Raw genomic sequence first — 24667 nt, forward strand, 5'->3', positions numbered from 1 at the left:
TTATACGGCCGAGTTTGTCGCCGTGGGGTGCTCCGGTTCTCTTTGTCAGGAAGAAGGATGGGTCGCGCCGGATGTGTATTGATTATCGGCAGCTCAACAAAGTCACCATCAAGAATAAATATCCCTTGCCACTGATAGATTACTTGTTCGACCAATTGCAAGGTGCAAGGTTCTTCTCCAAAATTGATTTACGGTCCGGGTATCATCAATTGAAGATTAGGGGGCAGGATATTCCCAAGACCGCTTTGAGAACCCGCTATGGTCACTTTGAGTTTTTGGTCATGTCTTTTGGTCTAACCAACGCCCCGGCAGATTTTATGGATCTTATGAATCGGGTCTTCAAGCCATTTCTAGACTCCTTCGTGATTGTTTTCATTGATGACATCCTTGTTTATTCGCGGAGCCGGGAGTATCATGCCGGTCACCTCAGGACAGTTTTGCAGACTCTTCATCAACACCATTTGTATGCTAAATATTCGAAATGTGAGTTTTGGTTGGAGTCCGTTGCCTTTTTGGGTCATGTTGTTTCTAGTGAAGTGGTTCAGGTAGACCCCCAGAAGATTGCAGCAGTGAAAGATTGGCCTAGACCCACGACCCCGACGGAGATTCGTAGCTTCTTGGGTTTAGGAGGGTATTATCGGAGGTTTGTGGAGGGATTCTCTACCCTCGCCTCCCCATTGACTAAGTTGATGCAGAAAGCAGTTAAGTTCCAATGGTCCGACGCTTGTGAGAAAAGTTTTCAGGAATTGAAGTCAAGGTTGACCTCGACACCAATATTGACCTTGCCGGAAGGCACGCAAGAATTTGTGGTTTATTGCGATGCCTCCAGGGTTGGTTTGGGGTGTGTGTTGATGCAACATGGGAAGGTTATAGCGTATGCTTCAAGGCAGCTCAAGAATCACGAGAAGAATTATCCGACGCATGATTTGTAGCTTGCGACAGTTGTGTTTGCTTTGAAAATATGGCGGCATTATCTTTATGGGGTCCATGTGGATGTGTTTTCAGACCACAAGAGTCTCCAGTATTTTTTCAAGCAGAAGGAATTGAATTTAAGGCAGCGACGGTGGTTAGAATTGCTCAAAGATTGCGATATGAATATTTTGTACCACCCAGGGAAGGCGAATGTGGTGGCCGACGCCCTCAGTCGGAAGTCTATGGGTAGTTTGGCTCATTTGGGAGCGGATCAAAGGCCCTTGGCTCGGGAGGTTTATCAATTGGCCAGTCTTGGGGTTTGCATTTTGGCCTCGGACGAGGGGGATGTTATGGTGCATAATGGGGCAGAATCGTCACTTGTAGCGGAAGTCAAGGAAAAGCAGTTTATTGATCCAACATTGGCTCAGATAAAGGAAGCAATTTTGAATAACAAGACTTCGTCATTCTCACTCGGCAGCGAGGATGGTGTGTTGCGATGTCAAGGTAGGCTATGTGTTCCGGATATGGATAAACTTCGGGAGAGGGTAATGTCGGAGGCTCATAATTCCAGGTATTCCGTGCACCCAGGTTCTACAAAAATGTATCACGATCTCAAGGAGATTTATTGTTGGAACGGCATGAACAGGGGTGTGGAGGACTTTGTATCTAAATGTCCGAATTGTCAGCAAGTAAAAGCGGAGCATCAGCGGCCCGGTGGGTTAACTCAGCTTATGGAAATACCAATGTAGAAATGGGAAATGATCAACATGGATTTCGTGGTGGGGTTACCTCACACTCAGCGCAAATTCGACTCAATTTGGGTAATAGTGGATTGACTCACCAAATCAGCTCACTTTTTGCCAGTCAAGTCCACCGATACTGCTGAACAGTATGCTAAGTTGTATATCAAGGAAATAGTAAGGCTTCATGGCACTCCATTTTCTATTATCTCAGATCGAAGGGCCCAGTTCACAGCTAATTTTTGGAAGAAATTTCAGCAAGGTTTGGGTACTCAGGTGAATCTCAGCACAACTTTCCATCCTCAGACTGACGGTCAAGCAGAATGGACTATTCAAACGCTTGAAGATATGTTGCGGGCTTGTGTCTTGGATTTCAAAGGTAATTCGGATGATCACTTGCCGTTTATAGAATTTGCTTACAATAGCAGCTTTCATGCTAGCATTCAAATGGCCCCATTTGAGGCATTGTACGGAAGGAGGTGTAGGTCTCCGATTGGATGGTTTGAAGTGGGTGAAGCAGAATTGATAGGGCCAGATCTCGTGCACCAGGCTATGGAGAAGGTTAAAGTTATTCAGGAAAAGATGAAAACTGCTCAGAGTCGACAGAAATCCTATGCGGACGTTCGTCGAAGAGAATTGGAATTTCAAGTTGATGATTGGGTGTTCTTGAGGGTATCCCCTATGAAGGGAGTCATGCGATTCGGGAAAAAGGGGAAGTTGAGTCCTAGGTATGTCGGGCCGTATCGGATCGCTCAGAGGATAGGCCAGGTGGCTTATAGGCTGGAATTGCCTCCCGAAATGTCATTAGTGCACCCCGTGTTCCATGTGTCCATGTTGAAGAAAGTGGTTGGAGATCCATCCACCATTGTTCCAGTCGAGACCATCGGGGTTAATGAAGAGTTGTCGTATGAAGAAGTTCCGGTTGCTATCCTTGATAGGCATGTCCGTAAATTGAGAAACAAGGAAGTTTCCTCAGTTAAAGTGTTATGGCGAAGTCAACGAGTTGAGGAAGCCACATGGGAAGCGAAAAAGGAAATGAAGGAAAAATATCCCCATCTGTTTGAGCAAGTCTAGTAGTAATTGTGCGAACTCTTATCTCTAAAATAAACTAGTATTGTGTTCAAATTGGTTCCTTCCTAAATGCTATTGAAATTTCCTCAAGATGTGCAAGAATTATAGGTGTTGTGATTGTCTTAAGTCATGAGAACATCTCCTTGGTAAATGAAAGTTTTATAAAGACTCATGTGATAAGTAAGCAACGAATGGTAGTGTAGATTGACAATGATTTATATATATGCATGTAGTATGTCGAAGCGGTTAAATTATGTGGGACTCATTGAAGTGACTAATTTATGTGCAAAATGTAGCAAGTGATTGAATATGTGCAATTGTCGAGGTAATGAATTGTATACCAGCTGTAGGGATAGTTGTAATTGTGTAATGCTGCTTGGAATTGTGTTTCGGGGGCTCTCTAACAGGTAGATATGTCTAAATTACAAAGAAAACTCTGGCAAAATTTTTCAAAAATATGGGAGTTAGTGAATATTGGGAGTTTGCATATCATGTTTTCAAAAAAACCAACTGATTTTCAAAGATCCTCATTCGAGGACGAACGATTTTAAGTGGGGGAGGATGTAAGGCCCCGTAAAAATTTGTGCTCAAACCTAGTAGCTCATAGTGTCAAGTTCCGAATATGTGTTAGGAATGTGTAAAATGCGAGCCGCGGTTCGGACACTTTTGTACTGATCTAAGTATTAAAAAATCAAAGAATCTTTTCCAGAAATGTGCTATTTTGCGGTCCAGAATGCGGCCGCAAATCAAGTATGCGGACCGCATTTCTGCCGCATAACGAGTTAGTGGTTTGGTTAAAATTAAGGTCAAAATGCGGTCCATTATGCGATCGCATAATTGATATGCGGACCGCATTTCCATCACAAAGTGAGTCAATGTGTCAGTCAAATTTGAGGTAAAAAATGCTGTGCATTGTGCGACCGCAAACCGTGTATGTGGACCACATTTCCGCCGCATACCCAAACAGTGGAATCAGGTTTTTGGAACACTTTTTGCGGTCCATTCTGCGGACCGCGTTTCGTATCTGCGATCGCAAAGCACGACCGCAAGCCTGACTCGGGCTCTTAATTTTCTAAATTTTAAACCCGACCCCCTTTTTAATAAAATACCCCAACCCCTCATTTTAACCACTTTTCTGAAAAAAAAATAAGAGAGAGGGAGGAGGGGTTCTTGAGAGAGAGTTCATCTTCTTCAAAACTAACCGGGCTAGGAAATTTCAAAGTGAGTGTCTTCATCCCCATTCCTGTAGGTAAAATCCCTAACCCATTTTCATTAATTTTCAGGTTTAATTAAGGGGGGGGGGGGGGGTAAGTCTCATGCATTGATTCTTGATAATAGAGGTTGAAACATTCATGCATGTCTTTTAAAACCTAAAATCTGGTAAGAGGGATTGGGTAGGAGTAAAGGATTGTACAAAGGAGGGTTAATAATTTAAATGTGTTCGGGTAGTGATTGGGAACTTTGATTCTAAGAAATATGTGTTAATTTGTGCACTAGATTGACGTTTCTAGGCTTTTTGGTGAAGTTGGAAGTAGAAAATTAAAAGGGAATTCGGCTCCAGGTATGTATGGCTAACTTCGACCTTTGTAAAATCACCTTGTTTGGTGTTTGAGTGTTTGGTATGTGATCTCTACGTGGGTTGTCTGTGAAATTCTCGTGATTGGTATGGTTGAGTGTTCGTGGTTATGTCTCTCGATATAATGATGTAAGTAATTGGCAATAAACCAAGTGTGTGACTGCGAATGTGCTATGTGGTAAGAATTGTGAAACAAATGATGGAAGGAAATGGTAATTGATGCAATTGGAGTAGCTGTGGCAATAACATATATGGCTTGTCGGGGGAAATTCTCATTGTAACATTAAAAGCATATGAGATGTGGAATACGATGGAAATAGTATTGATGTCTATGGAAGTTCTTGTAAATTGTTGTTGTTGCTCTTTGAGAATTGTTGTTGTTATTCCTTGAGAATTGTTGTTGTTCTTTGTGAATTGTATTTGTTGTGGTATTGTTTGTGAATTGTGATTGTTCAGTGGGATCGGGTTGCGCGCCGCAACACGAAGTAATAAGGTGTGGGTTGTGGTGATAAGGGTGGAAAGTGATCGATATCACTATTGAAATGAAAATATGAGAAAAAGTTGTGCAATCATTGATGTGAAAAATGTTGAAGGGGAAATGGAGAGATTGTAAACCTGTTTGGCTTGATTGTTTCCTTTCATGTGTATTTGATTGTTGATTCCATTATTACTTGTTACTTGTGTATGGTTTGAGTTTACTTAGGGCAAAGTTTGTTCATACATACCAGTACAATTCAAATGTACTGACGTCCCTTTTGCCAGGGGCGCTACATTCGTGTTATGATTGTAGGTGGATCCATAGCAGGTACTCCAATCCACCGACCGTAGCTCCCCTTTACTTCCCGTCAGCTGAATTGGTGAGCCCCTTTCCTCTCGGGGCTCTGCGTGGCTCATGCCGCTTTTGCTTCGGAGTCATGTTTTAATATTTATGTAGGTATAATCGGAGCCTTGTTACCGGCAAGTATTGTATTATCCTTTTTGTATCCTTAGAGGCTCCGTAGACAGTAAATGTGGGTTACGAACTTATGTAAAATGTATTTTGTATGTTGGGCAATGTAATTTGTAAACCATGCTAAGTAATCATGTTTGTTATTGTATATTTCGTAAAAAGGTGTTTTAATTATAATGGCTATTTCTTTTGATTAATGAGTAATGAAAATACGGGGTAACACGTGGGATAGGAAAGGCACCCAGGTCCGCTTGACTAGGGCTACCCTGTCGAGCGCCGGTCATGTCCCTCAGTTTTGGGGCGTGACACGGGCAAAGAGAAATCAAACGATACAATGCTGGGGCCAGATGATGCTCTCAATATGTTCTTTGATTGCATGGACAGGGCCACGTTGGAGGACTTTTCTAGTCTCGGTCATCTAGAGGTCCCAAAAAAAGGATGTGTCATCGGGAGCGGGCGAGCCGAGCTTGTGCCCGAAACTAGTGAAGCAGTTCTCTGCCTCGAGTGTGGACCCCAACCGTAAGAGAACTATTGTACTTACTACCCTGCGGATTCCCGGGCCTTGTTCGCTCCGGTAGGCATAGCCAGCTACCTTCGTAGACTTGTTATCGAGGAGGACTAGGCAATGATGAACGAAGTAGGCACATCGAGCCTCTTCAATGATGCACAGCAGCAACTAAACCAGGTAAGGGTATACTCTTCGTACCCCTTGTGATTTTCCATTAGTTCTAGACATGTTCTAATGACTTAATAGTTTTTCAGGCTTCAGTGCTTCATCATGAGAGCTTTCTTCGGTCTCGCTTAAAGATCAGTCAGCTCGAGTTCGAGCTCAAAGATCAAGTTCGGAAGAAGGAAATGTTCATGGCCTTAGCTAACAACAAGACGAGGCCCTCAAGGACCTCCCAGTTCTCCAAGCCGAGCTAGAAAAGGCTCAGATGGAGGCCTCGTCCTTGAAGCGGGAGCACACCGACTTGGTCGAGAAAGTAAGGATCTTTGAGGCTAAAAACGAGAAGCTACTTATGGTGACTAACAATGCATCTTCGCAGGTCCAAAAGAAGGTAGACCCGATTGACTAGCTTCGGGCTGAGAAGGATGAGGTCAAGGCTACGATCGAGGAGTGGAAGGGCAGGATGGACCCGCTGGCTTCAAAAAAAGAGGCTACAAATGAGTAGCTGGCATTGGCCGAGGACCAACTCCGAGTGGCAATGGACAAGGCCGACGAGTGGTCTCGGGTAAACGATGAACTCCGGGCACAACTGAACTCGGCCGTCACGAAACGGGATGCCCTCGGCCAATAATATGCGGTGCTGAGGTCCAAATTGGAGGCAACTTCTATTGATTCCTCTAACATTGTGGAAATGCTGGCCCGGTATAAGGATGATGTGGAGATAGCCGAGGCTCGCTTAAAAACGAAGACCAAGTACGTAAAGCGGCTATCCCGAAGAGAGACCCTCGAGGATATCCATGCCTGAGGTTTTGACCTGGCGATCGAGATTGAGGATGCCAAGAGACTTGGGGCCAAGGCTAAGGGACTCCCGAAGGCTCCAAGATACCGAGGGCTCTGAGGGCTCCGACAGTACCGGTGACGAGTCGAGTCCCGCTGCAGACCAGGCGTAAATGCCTAAGTTCTTTTTTAATTTTCCTTGTATATTTTTTCTTTTTTATTTTGAGGCCATTTTATCGTGCCTTTGTAAATATGTTTTTCAATATATATAATATTTTCCCCTTTTGGAAATACCATGTCTTTTACTTTCCAGCATCTATTTGCAATTTTATTTGTGTATCGTTTTTAATGTCATAGCATAAAATCAAATGTAGTCTAGAGTATCCGTTCTTCGGAGGCCCAAATAGAGCCCGATTTCGATGGTGATCACGCCCAACTATGCCGTATAAAAGGACAATGCGGTCGCTGCAAATATAATCCGGTTTACAAGTCCGGAGTCGAATCCCACAGAGAGTTAACCTATCAATTGCTACCTTCAGACCCACCAAGTCTTCAGAACCAGCTTCCCAAATATTCAAATTCTCAGTTGAGTGTTCTTTAATAACTAACTTGCAAGTAAATAAAAGGCTATAACTAAATTAGAAGGGTTGTAAACAATTATGAGAAAAAGCTAAGGCAATGATTTCCCCTGTTGATGGAATCCCTTGTGTTTATGCTCATACAAATTTACCCACACATCTCTATCAATCATGAACGCTAATCTTACCGCAAATCTCTCCCGAGTAATCACAGTAATCTACTATTGCACTCTCCCGAGATACACTAGCTTGCTTAATTTCGCACAATTCAATTTAAATTGCACCCAAGGCTTCGTTATTCCTAATCCCGCCTTTAAACCCGCAATTATAGATTCCTCTAATAATCTAGGAGTGGTGTTGTTCAACAATACCCTAAATATGCACTCTTTTCCAAGTTATGCACACTAAATAGGCACAGCTAATTGAGGATCCTGTCAATTAACTACAACGAACACGAAGTTGAACAAATAAAGATTTAACTAGCAATTTGTATTCACATAAACAAGAAGTTCATCACCCAATAGGTTCCATCAAAGCCTTAGACAAGGAATTTAGCTATTCATAGATATGGGAGAATAAACTAAGCTTGAATTCATCATAAAATCAAAAGAAAAGAAGAAAGATGTTTAGAGTACTTTCTCACAATTGTTTTCCTTGTTAAGAAACCTAAAAAATCAATACATGCCTCTCTTGGGCGAAGTCTAGCGTTTTAAATAGGGTTTAGGTCTAAAAATCCCATGTTTTACACTTAAGTCCCCGAAGTTTACTATGCCCACCGCGGTTCTACCGCGGTCGCGGTAGAACCTCGGTCAAACGCCTTCGCGGAATCTTCAACCTTCAGAGACTGCCTTCCACCGCGGTCGCGGTAGAACCGCCGTGGAACTTGTACCCGGGCATTTTGGCCTGTTTTGAATGGGTTACTTGGGAAATTCAATAATTAGCCTCTTTTCATCAATAGTTGACTCCAAAACCGCTCCTTAGCCTTCCTTACACCTATATCACCTGCAAATCATGTAAAGCACTAATAAGAGCATTTTGTTGTCATTTTTCACATTAAAAGTTCACAAGAAGGTGATTATTTGGTGCATGATTATAGTCAAATTCACCTATTATCACAGTCTAAATAATATACACAATTAGGTCGTTGATCAAGTGGTTAAAGGTACTGTTTTTATTAAGCGTAGATTTATGATTTGAAAATATGATAACTTATAAAATGTATGGTATAACCGTTTAATTATACGGATACTTTAAATAAAATTCTAACCTGTAATGCAGAGGATAACTCCACCAAGAGAAAGCCATCCTTTTTTACCATTTCTTTGGAAGTAGTCAAAAATGTATTTGGGATTAAAGGCACGCAAGACGCTCACATCATGCTTGAACAAGTTGTACATACCGGTACCACTTATTAAACAAAACCAAATGCATATGGCTGGAGCAAATGAGTATCCCACTTTGTCTGTACCAAAACGTTGAAAACAGAATAGGGCTACCAGTATTGCAACGGAAACACCCACAATTGCTTCTGCAAAGGATCATTATTCATTTTTTTCAGTTGTTTGATCATTGAAAAGGAATAAGAGAAAGAGAAGAATTCATTAGCATCCTTTTAGTTTCTGTACCTTGGCCTAGAGGCTTGATCCCACTTACAGCAGAGAGAACTGCGCATGAAACACACCAGATTAACTAATGATTTATCTTATACAAATTATTATTTGTGTTATTTATTGTGTTGTAGCAGGTCTTGTATCTTATTTAGTTGTACCACTTATTGTTGACAATCACTTGTAGTTTTCTTTTGGGTGACTTGATAGTATAAAAATTCTTTTATTGTTAGTGTATATGGAACTGAGGGAGTATGACTATATCTTACACATCTAATTAAAAAAAGTTTAGAAGTATTTTGATAAGTGATATTAGGCTCAATTTGGGTTACATATTCATACCTCAAGACCAGCCCAGTCTTTAGATGCGCTGACTTGGGATATGCCCAAATTGACTCGCCATTAAAATGTACTCAGCAGGTTGGACAGTTTATATCTTTATGAGCTAATTTAGGCAGTCCTAGTTTGATATGATGATCAAGGGATGAGATAGAGAGTATATATTGATATTTAGAGACCTGAGATGGAAGGAGTGATAATTCCATCGCCAATGACCATCGATGTTCCAAGGATCGCAAGGAAGACAAGAAAAAATCTTGCAAATTTAGTGTTTTCCAACTTATGTCTGATCTTCTAAATTGATTTGATGGTATGTCCAGACCGTAGCGGGAAAGCTCTCTATCCTCTGGCTCCTGGTTTGGGATGAGACTCACTTTTGCATATTAAGGAATAAAACGCAAATGCTCCCCCTGTGTGCAAATAATTAAACATGTTTGGGGATAAAGATCAAAGCACTTAATTTTTTGTGTGAACTCGGGCATAAATTCTTCAAATTTTTTGAAATAAAATTTACATATTTGAAACTACTTGAAATGTGCTAGTCGTAAGACAACATAACTACTAATTCAAAATATTAAAGAGAGTTTGACAATTTTAATCAAAGACAAACTGTTTGACTCTCCATATAATGATACAACATACCCAGTATTATCTCCACTGTGGGATCTGGGGAGAATAGTGTGTACGCAGACCTTACCCCCACCTTGTGAGGATAGAGAGATTGTTTCCAATAAATCCTCGGCTCAGGAAAGCATAAACACCATATTAATGATAGCGTTACATAAAATGGGACAGAAAAATTAAACTACTACTGAGATAGCAGTGAGGGACTCACCATTGCCATTATCGTTTGCCCATAAGAAAGTGAAGACATACTTAGTCATAGGTATGAGGAATATGGTATATATGATGAGGGACAACACGCCCAGAATGTCATCCTTATCTCCAATTTTTTCAGCAAATGTACTTTGAATAGTATAGAGAGGGGAAGTCCCCAAGTCTCCGTAGATAACTCCTACGGACTGAAATGCTAAACTCAGTATCGTCTTCCAATCATCCTGCAGTCATGCCACAATATCACATGTATAATCATCAATGACCATCGATAATCTATATACCTAGCTAATAGCTATAGTACAAAACATTGATTTATATATTTGACAATATATATTATCTTTATAATATAAGTACAAATTTACAAAGTTATTACTTGCCATATTTTTCAGATTGCTACAAATTTACCAAGTTATTACATACCATATTTGTCAGACTACTAATTCATAGTATTTTAATATAGACACTTACTTATAATCACATTTCTAATTGTATTAATCTTGAATTGACAAAGTCAGTACTACATAAAACTTAAGTATATGCCTTGGTAGTTTAATTTTTGTGCGCGGATAATTTCTAATTTTGTTACAGCATCAGGTTAAGATGTATGATTCTCTATAATATGCCTGAATTAATAATACAGAAAATAAAGTAAGTGACATGTTATAAAAAGTTAAGATGCACTAATCAGAGACAAAACTATATTAAAAGGAAGGGGTTCAATTGAATGCTCTTCATCACAAAATTTTAATGTCTAAATAGTGTAAACAGTTTTTTGATATATAAATAAAATTTTTAAATCCCCTTAATATAAGGAAAACTTATAACACCATAAAATAACAGGAATTAGCGACGGGCATATTCTATCACTAAACAGTAAAAATTCATTGCTAATCTGTCATTGCTAATCTTATTTAACGACGGATTAGCAGTACAAAAATCCTGTTAATTACGGCTATTTAACAATAGCTACCAACGAATTTTTTAGCCTTTTTTTGTAGTGTAATGAAGTGGCAAAGGGGGCTCGAAAACTGCTATAGGTCACAAGTTTGAATTTGTTTTGTGGAATTCTTGTATTTTCTTGAATTCCCTTATTAAAATTCCAAGTAGTGTCACTGCCACCAATTACAAATCCATACCTTAGAGAGAGTTTGAAACTTTTCCAGCTTCCAAGTTGAGGGAGTCCACACGGTATAACTTCGCCCATGAGACTTTGCGGCCTTTTAGCTGCCCGATGTTGCTCTTGTTTTCTGCAACCTCTTCTGTATGAAGATCACTATCTGAGCTCGCCATTTCGATTCACAAAAGGGCTTCTTTTCTCTTTGTTTTTGCTTTGCCAGTCACCAGTTTTGCTCTTTATAAGCCTTCAGAAAACTCAGACACTAGCCCAAATTCCCCTCATCCCTAATACTTTGTACTTGCAGAAATTATAATCTGATCTCTAATCTACGTAATCTAAATCTAATATATATGTAAATCAAAGGTCAGGATTTAATATTCCCTCTTTGAATTAACTTGGAATATGTAAAGACATGGAAAAGGAAAAGACTAAAATGTGCAGATCATTGAACTTAGATAAATACTTTTCCCTCATTACTTTGCTTTTTCTCCTAATTTGATGTCTAGAAAATCTGCACAAATTAAATACATCCTATTTATGTCATTCCTCATTAGGGGTATCATTTATTTCTTTTCCTGAAATCTCTCCCCTTTACTCCTTTGTCTACCGTTTTCTTCAACTACATTTATCTATTTTCTCATTTTGTTGCTATTTTTCCCCTCCTAATTTGATGTCTACAAAATCTGCAACAACATTAATTATATCCTATTTATGTTATTCAGCATTATTATCATCTATTTATTTCTTGAATCTCTTTCCTTTCCTCCTTTGTCTATCATTTTCTTCCTCTACACTCATCTATTTTCCCAAATTTTTTGCGTTTTTTTTTTGTTCTCCTTATTTGATGTCTAGAATACATCCTGCTTATGTCATTGCTCATTATTTTATCTTCACTGAAATCTCTCCCCTTTTCTACGTTTTTTTCTACTACTTTGGACATGAACATGTGCAGCCTAATAAATTTGATTTACTTGACTCTATATGATGCTGAAAAGATGATTCATGTGAATTCATTTCCTGATTTAGTTTCCTCCTTCAACGTCAGGACAATCCTATGATGATTCAGCTTTACATTTCTTTACAAACAGTGCGAGCACCATAAGTTCTTGGCTTAGGTTCCATTGTTAGACAAAATTTGGGAGATAAAACGAACTCTTGGCTTTATGATTCGTGGGAAGGACTGGTTACTCTTAGTCTCTTTATATAGAGTTCTAAGTGTACATGTCTTTTTTATAACACTGATGAAAATTTACTTCTCCAGTAGTGCTTAATTATACTGTTAAGTGTTTGCTATTGAGGGATTTTTGAGCGACTTAGGTCATTCTTTCTGCTATTGAAAAAGTTGTAATAGTAGAAAACTGTTTGATCTCATCAAATAAATTGTAGTGTCAAACAAGTTGGAACTTGGAATAGAGGAGTATGTAATACATTGTTTGAAACAATACAGTTAAATTACTCAAACTCAAACCGAAAGCTTGCAAACATTAAAGGATAAAAGAGTAAAGATATACAAACTGCAAGAAATCACTTTGTTTGTTATGCGAGTATTTGATAGCACACTTTCACTGAATGATTTTGGAGTAGCTAGGTCACAATTATAATTCATAAGTCATCCCGACCCTTAGCAGCCTAGCCTGAGGAATAGCCATAGCTTTGTCCCCTTGCCTGAAGTTCTTGCGCAAGAAATTATAGCCATAGTTGACAAATGCTTTCTTCAAGAACGAAGCATCTTGTTTAGCCACCACCTCTGCTTCTCCCAGGAGATAGAACACTCCTTGTCCCTTTGCTTTTTTCACAAATTGCATGTCTTCTTCTTCCAAATTTGGGGACACCGTTTGTATTCTACTTGATGAACGATTTGACTGAGCTGCTGGAGTGTTCATTGATCGAATTGAACCAGTTGACGAAACTCTAGAATCCACTTGTCGCTGCGAGTCTTCCTCCATGTGGACCCTGGATGATTTTCCAGCTACTAATTGTCCAGATACTGGTGGTACAATCCCTCCATCTGTTATAACTTGTTGATCTGCTGCAAGAATGTAATGTTCATGTCTAATGAACTCATTCAATTGTTCCACCAATTGGTTTTCAAAGTCCTCTGTATCCCCAAGTTGATCTTTGTATCCCAACCTAACTACACAGCGGAACACATTGTATTCTCTTGGCTCAACATGTCGGAACAAGAAACGTTCCTGTAGTGCTACTTTACTGATAGGAATGGATTTTATCGACACCAGGACTATGACTGAATGGACCGACGGGATATTGGAGACAAAATGAGGAAATATAGGTGGAATCCCCTGCACTAGTTCAGAGTAGAGTAATCCTATTCCAGGTACTCTTTTGATGTCAGGATTATTGGCCAAGTCCCTGACGTACTCACTTGACACCTTGTTATTGAGCTCGAATTGGTAACGAAGTTTTTGAGCATAGTGCCAAGTTCCCATAATGATCACGAGTACGACTGAAAAGGCTAAGGGTAGATAACCACCTTGCGTGAATTTTGTCAGCTGGGCGGAAAAATATGTAGATTCTATGGAAAAGTACACCATGTAGAATAGGGTAATCCACCATATGCTGATTTTCCATATAACAAGCATTACTAGTGTCACCATATTGGTGGTTATAATCTCAGCAATAACCACAGCTATACCATAAGCATGCCCCAATTTTTCTGTGGTTTTGAAGCTGAGAGTAACTAGAACACATGCAATCATGAGGAAGTAGTTCAACTCTGGGATGTAAACTTGACCCTCATATTTGGCAGATGTGTGAATTACCTTCACCCTTGGGAAACAGCCTAGACCTTGGGCCTGAGCCACAATAGAAAAGGTTCCAGATATCATTGCTTGACTTGCAATAATGGCTGCAGCAACAGCCACTACAAATGTTGGCCAGTACAATGGATCTGTAAGTAGCACCAACAAACCAAATTATGAATGGTGTTACATTATATGTGGCTTGCTCTATCACTTAAGAACATAATTTCTATGGGGTCGTTTGGTTGGAAACAAGTTATCCCGGGATTAATTATCCCAGGATTAGTTATTCCACCCTCCCATAGGGATAAAAAACACTATAAACCCGATATAACTAATCCCGGGATTAGTTATGCCGCAATTGTATCCCAACCAAACATGGGATAAACTCATTTCAAATTTAATCCCGAGATTAATTATCCCTTATTCTTCGTACCAAACGAGCCCTATGAGTTTAGTTTTTCTGCATTGATAGTGCATACTAATTTTTTTCTACCATCAAGTTAAAAATTGACTTGCAATAACAAGTACTATCAATCCCTTTGTTACAATTTATGTGACGTAGTTTGACTGGATATGGAATTTAAGAAAGGATAGAAGACTTTTGAAACTTGTAATCTTTATTAAACATGCTATAAATTTGTGTGACGATAAAACTTTTTCATTAAGGGTAAAATAAAAAAATTTAAAGTTAAATATTTTCAAATATAGAATTGTGTCATTTTATATACAGAAATGGTGTCACATATATTGGAATAGAGGAAGTAAATGCTTTTCAATTTGGAAAAACAGTAATAACTTGTGATATTAAAGTGTTATATATACATAAATATTGGGATGGTATATAATCGTATATTGTTCCTGTGTTCTCAAGATTTCTTCGTCGTGGACTATATTAAAGTTGAAAGGGTTAATAAATTTCTACTTGCCTGGAATGGAGGCATAGAAAGTATTCTCAACATCTTCAGGGAATTTTGAGAGGTAAGCAGCTTGTCCACTGTAAGCTGAGAGCAATGCTGGAAATACGAGGCAACTGAAGCTTATCTGCATTACATATATAGACATGGTGAGTTCAGTTCGATTGACAAGAAAATAAAAAAAGAATAACAAAATAAAGAAAAATTAAATTTCTTCAATTATGTAGGTTTCATTTGTCCAACTTTGGCTTACTGTCCACATACAAATCTTATTTCTCCATGTTTTCCATTAGGAAATTTCTTAATCAACTAATGTTACATAGACTATGTTTTATAGTACACGAGTAATCTTAGTTCTTTTGTGGACATTAATGTAAAAAAAGAAAGTACAGTCAGATTTCTCTATAACAATCATTCACTATAAAAATTAAATTTTTTCCAGAACCGATTATTATGGTGTGTTATAATATATGTCCTCTATAACAATAATTCACTATAGCAGTTAAAAAATATTGGAACAAACGAGACTGTTATAGAGAGGTTTGACTGTACATCCTTAAAACTCGACAGTTTAATATCAAAATTTGTGTACAAGTCCAATTATGACAAAAGATTGTCCAAATACTACGTATATTACTGCCAGGAAGCTAGAGTTAGAAAGACGAAAATAAATAAAAAAATTTGAACAGGACTTACTTGAATAGAACGCACACTGAAGTGACCCAAATCAGCAAACATAGCTTCGGATCCTGCAGAGTTTCAAAAAAAGGTCCTTAAACAGATGAAAATAAGTGCGGATTTGTAGTCCCAAATATGACAAGTAAATTCTGTAATTGGCTAAATTAAATTATACTGATAGTGTAAATAAACTGTAACCTGTAATGCAGAGGAAAACTCCACCAAGAGACATCCATCCTTTTGTACCGTTTCTTTTGAAGTAATCAATAATGTATTTGGGATTAAAGGCACGTAAGACGCTCACATCATACTTGAACAAATTGTAGAGACCAATGCCACTTATAAACAAAAACCAAATGCATATGGCTGGAGCAAATGTGTATCCCACCTTGTCTGTACCCAAACGTTGCGCACAGAAAAGGGCTATCAGTATTGCGATGGAAATACCCACAACAGCCTCTGCAAAAAATCTTTATCCATTAGTTGTTCAATCATCAATCAAAACCAAAAAAAGGGGAGGAAGGGAGAGAGAACATTACTCCTTTGGTTTGAGTTTGTGTGGCGGAGTTTGACTAGACAAGTTTAAAAAAAAGATTTGAAATTTGAAACTTATGGTTTTAAATATGTCATGAGATTTCTTATGTTATAATGTCATTAAGAATAAAGTGAGAAGTTCAAATTTAAATTATTTTCAAATATATACTGATTGTCTGATATGTTTTATTTTGTAAATGAATTAATAAGAAAATAATATCAGATTAAATGAAACGAAGGGAATAATTCTTTAGCATACCATTACATACAAGTTTTTTCTATATTTGTGATGGACAATTCCATTCCGTCACAAATCCATCCAAAAATCCAGTTTGCGACAAATATGTAGTACGTAAGAGATAGGCGGTCGCCACAAAAAAGCGGGCGTTGCAAAATTTTGTACTAACAGATTACTAATTACCTTGGCCGAGGGGCTTTATTCCACTTACGGCAGAGAGAACTGCATGAGAAAGCACCACATTAAACCAAACTGTCGATCATATAGCTTGAAATGATAATAAATCTATAAGTATATATGATGATTGATGAAGTATATGTTCAATTAATAAGTATTTAATTAGAGACCTGAGATGCAAGGAGTGAGAACTCCATCACCAATGACCATAGAAGTTCCGAGGATCGCGACGAAGACCAGAAATATTTTTGCAAATTTACTCTTTTCCAAATTATGTTTGATCTTCTGAGCTCGACTAAATTGATTGGATGGTATCTCTAGATTGTAGTGTGAAAGCTCTCTATCCTCTGGCTCTTGGTTTGGGATGAGACTCACTTTTGCATATCGACATACTAAAGAATACAACGCAAATGCTCCACCTGCATGCAAAAGAAGCAAATAAAACATGTAAAGGGGAGAATTTAGGGTGCTCCAAATCGAACCGGAAAACCGTACCAAACCCAAAAGCTAAATCAAACCGATATTAAAAAATCTAATTAGGTTTGAGTTGATTTGATTTGGTATTGAGTAAAAAATTCGAACCAAACCGACATATAAATATATAATAATTATAGATACTTTTAATATTTTATATAGAATTTTCTATAGAAAATGTCTAGAAATATTTGGGATCCTCTCATGGGATGTAGTAACATTTAATAGAAGTATGAAGTGCATCCAGTTTTATTTACTTTAAATAATGGGTTGTATCATCACTTTCTTATCAAGTGTTATTGAAATGCGTCAATCCTTTTGTTCTTTCATATTCATATGTCAAGATCTGTTAAATTCTTATATCTTTTTCTAATTTGAAATGGTATTTCAATAATTTTAGAATTAAATAGAACATATCATTATTTAGGTTTCATATTGCTTTTTTATGTTTAATTATTAAATTCGGTTGACCTTGAAAGCGTACATCAACGAAAAATTATTGTCAGACGACTAAGAAAATAACTATCATGTGTTACTAAACATTCCACCATAAGAATATTTTAATAGATCATTTGTTTGTTATTTTGCACTTTTACTAAATATATTTTCACTTATCAAAACTTTATCTATAACTTTAACAAGTAAGATTGAAATAATAGTCACGTAATAAAAAAATTCGCAAAACCCAAAAAAAACTGACAAAACCGTACCAATCCAAACCGGTTGTCATAAAAAACGAACCAATCGAGGTCCTTGTACACCCCTAGGGAGATACTTAAAAGAAGAAATTAACTAATCCCTCCGTTTTATTTTGAATGATGATCTTGATTGGACACGAAGTTTAGCCAGAAAGGAAATTTTTGGTACATCTGGGGGAGCAGCTAGCATACTATTAACGGGTTCGACAGAACCTAGTAGTTTTTGGCCAGACCTTGTATTTTTTTTACAAAATTCACTTAATATATATAAATAACTTATCCATAACCCTAATTAAGCTACATTTACTAGAATCTAAAACCCATAACTAAATATTCTGGCTCCAACACTAGATACATCCCAAAACTACATTGAAGGTTATCATATTAAACATGTTATGATATCTTTACGATTATAATTAAGAGCATGTCATTAATTAAGGATAAAATAAAATATTTAAAGATAAAGAGATTTGAAATATAAACAGGTGTTGTTCTTTTCTCGACAGACTAAAAATGAAATAGTATGGGATAAAAATGAAACAGAAATAATCAAGCGCAGAGAGGGACATATTGTAACTTACCATCGCCATTGTCGTTGGCCCATAGGACAATGAAGACATACTTAGTCATAGGTACGAGGATTATGGTATATATTATGAGGGACAATACTCCGAGAATGTCATCCTTGTGTCCAATTTTATCAGTAAAAGTACTTGCATAAACGTAGAGAGGGGAAGTCCCAATGTCTCCATAGATAACTCCTACTGACTGAAATGCTAGACTCAATATCGTCCTCCAATCAGCCTGCAAGTGCAAATGTTCATCGTAATCATGTTACAATTAGTGGAGTATTACACTATTAGTAATTGCAAATTCATGATTTAAACTTGATGGATTCGACCTTCAAAATTTTTAACAATTTTCACACACACACATATATATAGAGATAATAAGTTGCATCTACGACTCACTATCAATGTGAATTTACAAGGTTATTTATCTGTTGTACTTTTCAGTGATTTGAAGGGGAGCCTTGCAGCACGGTATAGTTGTCTCTATGTGACATATAGATCAGGGCAGGGGCGGAGCTAGAGTGCCGTCAGCGGGTTTGGCCGAACCCAGTAGCTTTGGTTCAAATTATTTGTCTTAAAAAATCTATTGAATATGTATAAAGTATTAATTTAGAACCCAGTAACTTAAAACGATTAGAATCCTGAACCCATAAGCTTGAAATCCTGGCTCCGCCTCTGGGTCAGGGGTTCGAGACGTGAAAACATCCACTAATGTTTGCATTAGGGTAGAGTGTCTATATCACATCCCTTGGGGTGCGACGCTTCCCCAGATCCTACATGAATGCGGGATGCCTTGTGCACAGGACTACCCTTTTACTTTTTGGTGATCAAATTTTGTCTCGTTATTTTTTACACTGTCAGTATATAAATGTGAAATATATACCTTAGAGCCGTGTCGTGCTGCAGAGTTTGAAACTTTTCCAGCTTCCAAATTGAGGGAATCAACACGATGTAACTTTGCCCATGAGAATTTGCGATCTTTGAGCTGTTTATTGCTCTTGTTTTCTGCAGCCTCTTCTGTGTGACGTTCACTGTCTGAGCTTGCCATTTCTATTATCTCAACGGCTTCTCTTTTTCTTTCATTCGCCACTGGCCACTTAGCTCTTTATATAGGCACTCAAAGTTGAATACCACCCCAGATTAATTCCCCTTTTCCCTAATTAATATTTTGTACTTGCAGCGATTATTATACTCCCTCCGTTTCAATTTAGATGAGGTAGTTTGAAGAAGATTTTTGAAACTTGTGATCTCAAAAGCTTTGTGGGGCCATGACATTTGCGTGATTATAAAAGCTTCTCATTAAGGGTAAAATGGGTAAAATGAAGAGTTTAAAGTTGAATTATTTTCATATTTAGAAATGTGTCATTTATTTGATGCAGACTAAAAAGGAAAGTACCTCATCTAATTTAAAACGGAGGGAGTAACCTTTATTATAGCTCATACTCCCGCGGTGTTTAACTGAGTACGGAATTTTAAAAAAAAAATATTTTTGAAATTTGTAGGTCTAAAAGAAGTGATAGTTGTTTCCGTGACTATAAATTATCTCACTAAAAGTAAAATGAGAAAAATTAAAGTTAAGTTATGACATTCTTGTTTAGATAAAGTAAAAACAAATATATGTTAAACGAAGGAAGTGCTGTTTTTTTTAATTATATACTCCCTCATAATTGAGTAATTATATACTTAGGTTTTTATCACCATCAAAGCCTTTGTGAAGGCATCTCGAATAATTCCTATATATTTATATGAATGCCGTATATACACCTATGTGTACCAGGTTGGAGTCCGGAACCGAAATATGGTTCTTTTGGGCTCAAAATATTTTTTTAGGTGTAAAAAAAAAGGTTATATTTCTATATAAAACGCGGTTATGAATCGCGTTTTACCTTAACGGCCGTTTGGGATGTTAAGGTAAAACGCGGTTCATAACTGCGTTTTAAATTAAACGCTTTTTGATACAGCATTTTACCTTTAGGTGATAAGACAACTATATAAAATGCGGTTTTGTATTGCGTTTTATATAAAACGCTGTAATTAACCGCATTTTACATATTTTGTGGGCCCACCAATAACTGTTCTGCGCTTAACTGACATAACAATAATTCAAATATGTAAAACGCCCTTTAACCGCGTTTTACTTCCAAAAATTTGACCCCCCGGGATTGGGCATTGCCTTATTTAAAGGCGTTAAGGGTTTTGAGAAAAATCATTCAGAAATACCCCAACTTCGTGATAAATTTTTCTTCTTGTTAAATTCTCAAGCTTTTTTCATAATGTCTGAAGAGCGAAAAGTAAGGGTTTCATTATATTGGGGGAGGAGGGGGTGTGAGGTTGTGGTAGCGAATAACTCAGTGAGCTATAGTTTATCACCAGAGAGTCATGTTAAGTTGCCACTTACAATGGAGTATGATAGACCGGTATCGTAGTTATGCAATATAATAAGGTTGAGCAAACGTTCGGTGAATCTTAAAATAACCGGAAGATATCCGTATTCTGTGACTCCGCAAGGAGTTGCTTGTTACGCTGAGTTTAACATCGAGGATGATGAAACTCTGAGAGATTTTTTGGGGACTACGGATGAATACCGGGAACTTATTTTGATAAAAATGTTGGAAATGTACGTGAAGCATGAAGACGTTCGCGATAATGATGTTGCGCAGATCAGTGATAAACCTCAATCATCGGGTGGTTATTCTGGAGCAGTTTTAGCCCAACAGGTTCCGGATGAAAGAGTTTGGCCGAATCTAAACTTATCTCCACGGCCGAACGAGGAGCGAGGAAATAATTTTTCTCCTACTTTACATAATCTACAAGACGACTGGTAAACTTCAATTTTCCTTTGTGTTACGATGTTTATTTTTGTTGTATTGAATTTTTATTAACACTCATATATTCCACAGGGGGTACCATCCAGATATGAATTTTACAAGTTATGACCCCACGCCCAGTTGGAATATGCGTAATTTCGGTGTGTTGGATCACGGTGGTCCATCCGGGAGTCATCACCAACAGGATAATGTCCATCATGGAATGTCAATACATTACGACTTGTAAGTGAAGTGATATAGCTATATGTAAAGTATTTATTAATTTGAGTAGCTTATCATTTTATTGTTTGTGCAGTGAAAACGAGCAACTTGATGGTCCTGACCTCACTTAGTTGCCCGTAGACGACGTATTTACTTGGGATTTGGCAGATGCGCAGAGTCAGGAAGATAATAGTGATTATGACAACAATGCCAATGAGTCTGGAGATGACACACCCTTCCCTAACGAGGGTGATGATGAGGAGGAAGAGGATGCCGAACCTGAGCTGACAAGGGAGCATGCATTACCTCCCGTTAGACCAAGAGTGTACGAGTCCCATGCGCCGTTTCATTCAAGGCATTTTCCCTACCTTGATAATTTGCCAAGTATGCCGGATGTGGATGCCCTCACAAGGGATCTTGACGAAATTCGGACAACAATGTGGGATGAATCTAGACCAACGGTGCTGGCAAAGGGCATGTTTTTTTCCAATAAAGCTCGCCTAACCAGGGCTGTAAAAATGTATAGCTTAAGAGAGTGCCGTGAGATGACGGTATGGGAGTCAAGCCTGGATGTATACAAGGTTGTTTGCCGTAGATGGTTTACGGGTTGTCATTGGATGCTTCGTGTGAGCAAGAAGAAAACGGGGTTGTGGAAAGTGGGTAAATATACTGGCACCCACAATTGTGAAATGGACACATTTAATGGGAATCACTTCAACTTGGATGTTGACTTGATTTCTCTTCAACTGATTCCACACATTGAAGCGTCCATTAGGTACAAGATCAAAGAGTGTGTTACATCCATCTATCAAGAATGTGGGTGTACTATTACCAAAAGAAAGGCATATCTCGGGGGCAAACGTGCATTTGAAATTGTTTATGGTGACTGGGATAAGTCATTTGCATCTCTGCCCGGGTACATGGCCGCATTGAAACACTTCAACCCCGGGACTGTTGTTGAATGGAAGCTTGAGCAGAGTGCAGGAAGACCGGAATATATATATTCAGATATGTGTTCTGGGCATTTAAACCAGCAATTGATGATTTTGTACATTGCCGTCCGGTAATTTCCATAGACGGTACTCATGTCTATGGAAAGTATGATATTAAGCTGTTGATCGCCATTGCAGTAGATGCCAATGGAGAAATATTTCCACTAGCCTTTGCCATCTGCGCAAATAAAAGCGAAGAGACGTGGACGCTATTTGAACCACTTGAAGAAGCACGTTGTCAAACAACATTTAGGTATTTGTCTAGTTACTGATCGGCATGGTGGTATATTAAGTTCTGTTGAGCATTTGCAAAAGAGAACGCGTATACGGAACTGAATGGATGTTGGTGATACCGTTTATGCGGGTAAATGTGGCATATGCTCCCAAACAGGACACGGCCGTCGTAAATGTCCTTCAGCTGGTTTGGGTGGCGGTGGGAATCCAGCTCCTGGTGCAGGTTCATCTAATGTGCCCAACTATTAGGGATACATGTAGTGTTTTATTTTCTAGTAATGTTGTTTGTAATAAGTGTATGTACTTGTTTATGTTGCAAGATGTTGTATTAAATAAAATTATGTTTCCACAGCCTTGTTACATCTTATTGATATTTAATATTTTTCAGTTGAGTAAATTAATGAATTTTTCCCTCCCGTTCATGTAATCAAAAATGTTGGATTAAAAAATGGAAAATTTTTACGTTCACTTTCGAGTTTCACTCTAAAATTATTAGAAAACTACACTGTCATAGGAGGAAGATGTTTGATAAATAACTGAATATATATAGCGCGGTTAAATACTACGTTTTGTGTGTGTCTTGTCGATCTTAAAAGCTGCCCGACTACGAAAAAGTTGTTTTGTATCAGAAAGAATCTTTAACACGCCAAACATAGCGCGGTTAAATACTACGTTTTGTGTTAATATATATAGCGCGGTTAAATACTATGTTTTGTGTGTTGTCTTGTCATCTGAAAAGCTGCCCGACTGCGAAAAAGTTATTTTGTATCAGAAAGAATCTTTAACACGCCAAACATAGCGCGGTTAAATACTACGTTTTGTGTGAACATATATAGCGCGGTTAAATACTATATTTTGTGTGTTTTCTTGTCGGTCTGAAAAGCTGTCCGATTGCGGAAAAGCTATTTTGTATCAAAAAGAATCTTTAACACGCCAAGCATAGCGCAGTTAAATACTACGTTTTGTGTGAATATATATATATAATGCGGTTAAATACTACATTTTGTGTGTTGTCTTGTCGGTCTGAAAAGCTGCCCGACTGCGAAAAAGTTGTTTGTATCAGAAAGAAACTTTAACACGCCAAGCATAGCGTGGTTAAATACTATGTTTTGTGTGAATATATATAGGGCTTAAATACTACATTTTGTGTGTTGCCTTGCCTATAAATAACAGGCGCATTCTAATTGTTTTCTGCGCTTAACCACAACAAATAACAAAACTTTCCATAAAAGCAGTTTTTTTTAGATTTAACAAATATCTGGTCGCATGTATGTACCAATGTGCCAATGTGGGAAGCGTTGTATGATGGCGGACTGTTGGGATGACGATCAAGTTGGGCGCAAATACTGGATGTGTGTGAACAGGTTTGGAGGCAACAATGGAAATTTTTGCAACTTTGAGGTATGGCTTGATGAACCCTGTGAGCAGGAATGCAACAAAAAATCTTTGCAGTATCTTCATGATTTGACCAAAAAACAGTGGGAATATGAATAAGAATATAAACGAGAAATTGCGGAATTGAGGGAGACACTCAAAGAGGTGGAAGAAGAAAAAAATAAGCTGGAAGAGAAATTTAAGTGGTTGGAGCAGAGAATACTAGGCGGTGGTGACTAATGTATGACATGTATGTGTTGAGTGTAGTACTTTATATTTATGTTTCCCCTGTCATGTATTCTCATTAGTTGTACTGCATTTAAATTATGTTAAGCTTCTATATTTGTGTTTGTGTTGTAGTGTTAAAATAAAGAATAAACGGGGAAATCAAAACATAATGCGCATATTATGTAAGCATAAAAAATTGTTGTTATTATTTACATAGCGTACATAAACTATAAAAAAAGAAAAACAATGTGTCCCACGGCCTATGTGCTTTAATGCAGCAGCTGGCTTGAGGCGCATCCCTTCCCCCCCGGATACGCTATCAGTATCATCCTCATCACGTCGCCTCTTTATATGAGGATGCGCTGCAGCATGATCGTCGGTAGTGCTGGCAGGATCGGTAGAAGGGGCCGTCGGTCCATCAGCAACCTACAAAATAATAAGTCAGCTTAGTATATGAAAATATATATTAATAATGTACGTGTTAGTCAAAAAAAATTTCTTACCATGGTCTCGTCAGGCTCTTGAATATAAGCATCCGTGGGGTCCTGCTCAGCATCGCAAAAAGTGGCCTCTGTTATGGGCTGTGATGAAGC

The 24667-nt window shown here is 38.1% G+C and overlaps 2 protein-coding genes across 2 annotated transcripts; both read right to left on the reverse strand.

Moving 5' to 3' along the window:
* Positions 8533-11343, reverse strand: LOC109216710 (potassium transporter 5-like). The gene is made up of 4 exons (XM_019380898.1): positions 11209-11343; positions 10052-10274; positions 8896-8934; positions 8533-8798 (listed from the first exon to the last, which is right to left on the reverse strand). The coding sequence occupies exons 1-4, from the start codon at positions 11341-11343 to the stop codon at positions 8533-8535; spliced, it is 663 nt and encodes a 220-aa protein (XP_019236443.1).
* LOC109244477 (potassium transporter 5-like) lies at positions 12557-19292 on the reverse strand. The gene is made up of 8 exons (XM_019411577.1): positions 19101-19292; positions 18227-18449; positions 16644-16892; positions 16480-16518; positions 15723-15983; positions 15543-15595; positions 14859-14973; positions 12557-14078 (listed from the first exon to the last, which is right to left on the reverse strand). Exons 1-8 carry the CDS (start codon positions 19263-19265, stop codon positions 12766-12768), a joined length of 2418 nt encoding a protein of 805 aa, XP_019267122.1. The 5' UTR covers positions 19266-19292; the 3' UTR covers positions 12557-12765.

This window comes from Nicotiana attenuata, chromosome 2 (assembly GCF_001879085.1).
Source record: "Nicotiana attenuata strain UT chromosome 2, NIATTr2, whole genome shotgun sequence".
NCBI lineage: Eukaryota > Viridiplantae > Streptophyta > Magnoliopsida > Solanales > Solanaceae > Nicotiana > Nicotiana attenuata.